This window comes from Arachis ipaensis, chromosome B07, assembly GCF_000816755.2.
Source record: "Arachis ipaensis cultivar K30076 chromosome B07, Araip1.1, whole genome shotgun sequence".
In the NCBI taxonomy this organism is placed as follows: domain Eukaryota; kingdom Viridiplantae; phylum Streptophyta; class Magnoliopsida; order Fabales; family Fabaceae; genus Arachis; species Arachis ipaensis.
In genome coordinates this window covers 8,549,199-8,550,979 of record NC_029791.2, presented here as the reverse complement: position 1 = coordinate 8,550,979, position 1,781 = coordinate 8,549,199, and the positions used below count along the sequence as shown (strand labels likewise).

Here is a 1,781-nt window from a genome sequence, read left to right as displayed (position 1 = left end):
TTTAACTATCTTTAATTTATAATATTTATTATCTGTGAGTCACACTATCTTAATTCAAGTGTGATTAGAATATTACTCTATTACTTTATCAATCTTTTTCATTTTAAAGGAGTTTGAATTTCTCCAATCACAATTAGACAAGTCATAAAGAATATCTAACCCTCTATTTATGGGAGAATTAGCTAAAAATAACCATCAAAACATATATACACAAACTCACTTCTACTTTATTTTATATACATATATATAATAGCTATATTTTGTACAATCTTTTCTAAAAAGATTGAAAGAACTTTTTCTAAATATTTTAATTATTTTATAAAATTTATATATCAAATTAGTTAATTTATATATGTAACTTTTTTATAGTACATCAAAATTAAATTTTAAATAATAGACAGTGTATGTTGAAGTAATTTTTTTTTTAACCAAAGAAAAGAAGACTCAAACCTGCGATTTCTAAATAAGTATGAGGAGACAGTCATTTGAACTATAGCTTATTGGCAGTAATTTTGAAGGTTTTGGATTTTGATTTTTGTAATTGTATTGTATTATAAATTTAAATAGGTTCATTACTTGTATAAAAATATTTTGTATGAAGATTAAATAGTTTAGTATATTTTGTTAAACTGCTTTTTAATTGTTATTTTGCAATAGGTGTGATGTATTGAAACTAGTAGATGATAGCCTTTTGAGAGAAAGAGGAGCAGGAGCATCTGAGAAATATTTCCCATCAAGAATATTGTTGCAACTTACTCCCATGGTCCAACACCAAGTGTTGAGCTTATCGGTTGGCAAGTCCTCAGAAAATCCATCAATAGAGATTGGCATGGAAAGAGGCATAGAAGCCTCATTCCAGCCACCAAATCCCCAAGTAGGGCTCACTTTTTCGGCCGGCGAGTCGTCGACCGTGAGCCTAAAGCCTTGGAAATTCGAGCAATCCGTTTACGGCTATAGCGCGAATTTGAATTGGATCCTCCATGATAGCATTGATGGTAGGGAAGTGTTCTCATCAAAGCCTTCAAAGATTGCATTGGTGAATCCAAAGTCATGGTTTAAAGATAGATACTCTAGTGCTTATAGACCTTTTACTAGGCAAGGAGGGGTTATTTTTGCTGGGGATGAGTATGGAGAGAGTGTGTGTTGGAAAGTTGATAAAGGTGCTAAGGGCAAAACAATGGAGTGGGAGATTAGGGGTTGGATTTGGGTGACATATTGGCCTAACAAGTATAAGACATTCTATGATGAAACTAGGAGGTTGGAGTTTAGGGAGATACTTCATGTTAACATTCCTTAGCTTTAGCTTATTATATTACTATACACTACAAGAAAAATGGCAGAGGCAGACATTTAGGGACGGTTTACAAAAACTGCTGCTAAATGATACCTGACAGCGATTATTTCAACGGTTATTATTAATCGCTGTTAAAGATTTTGCCACACCTTATCTTTTAACGAGTTAGCAACCGCTGCTATCCGTTTCTATAACCGCCGTTAACTGCCAGATGTGATGTAGTGCTAAGAGAAAAATTAAATCTAAATTAAATAATGGTGTGATATGATTTGTACATTTGGTTAATTTTCCTCACTTGTGTATGATTCACATGTGTGAATCTTGTTATTCTTGTTTTACTAATGAATATTTTTAAACTAGAGAGAGTTTTGTGTATCCTTGCAACAGCATGCATGCGGATAAAAGATAAAATCAAAATTTGAAATAAACAATTTTTTTTTATTTTTAATATATGAACATTAATTATTAGTATTGACATGGATAATAT

At 31.5% G+C, this 1,781-nt stretch overlaps 1 protein-coding gene across 1 annotated transcript in view; it reads left to right on the top strand.

Moving 5' to 3' along the window:
- LOC107608141 overlaps nucleotides 1–1,669 on the top strand; it is a 3,089-nt gene extending 1,420 nt beyond the window's left edge. The window contains exon 2 of the mRNA XM_016310023.2: nucleotides 658–1,669. Within this exon, the coding sequence (XP_016165509.1) occupies nucleotides 658–1,297 (640 nt within the window). The 3' untranslated portion in view covers nucleotides 1,298–1,669. The remainder of the gene's footprint in view (nucleotides 1–657) is intronic.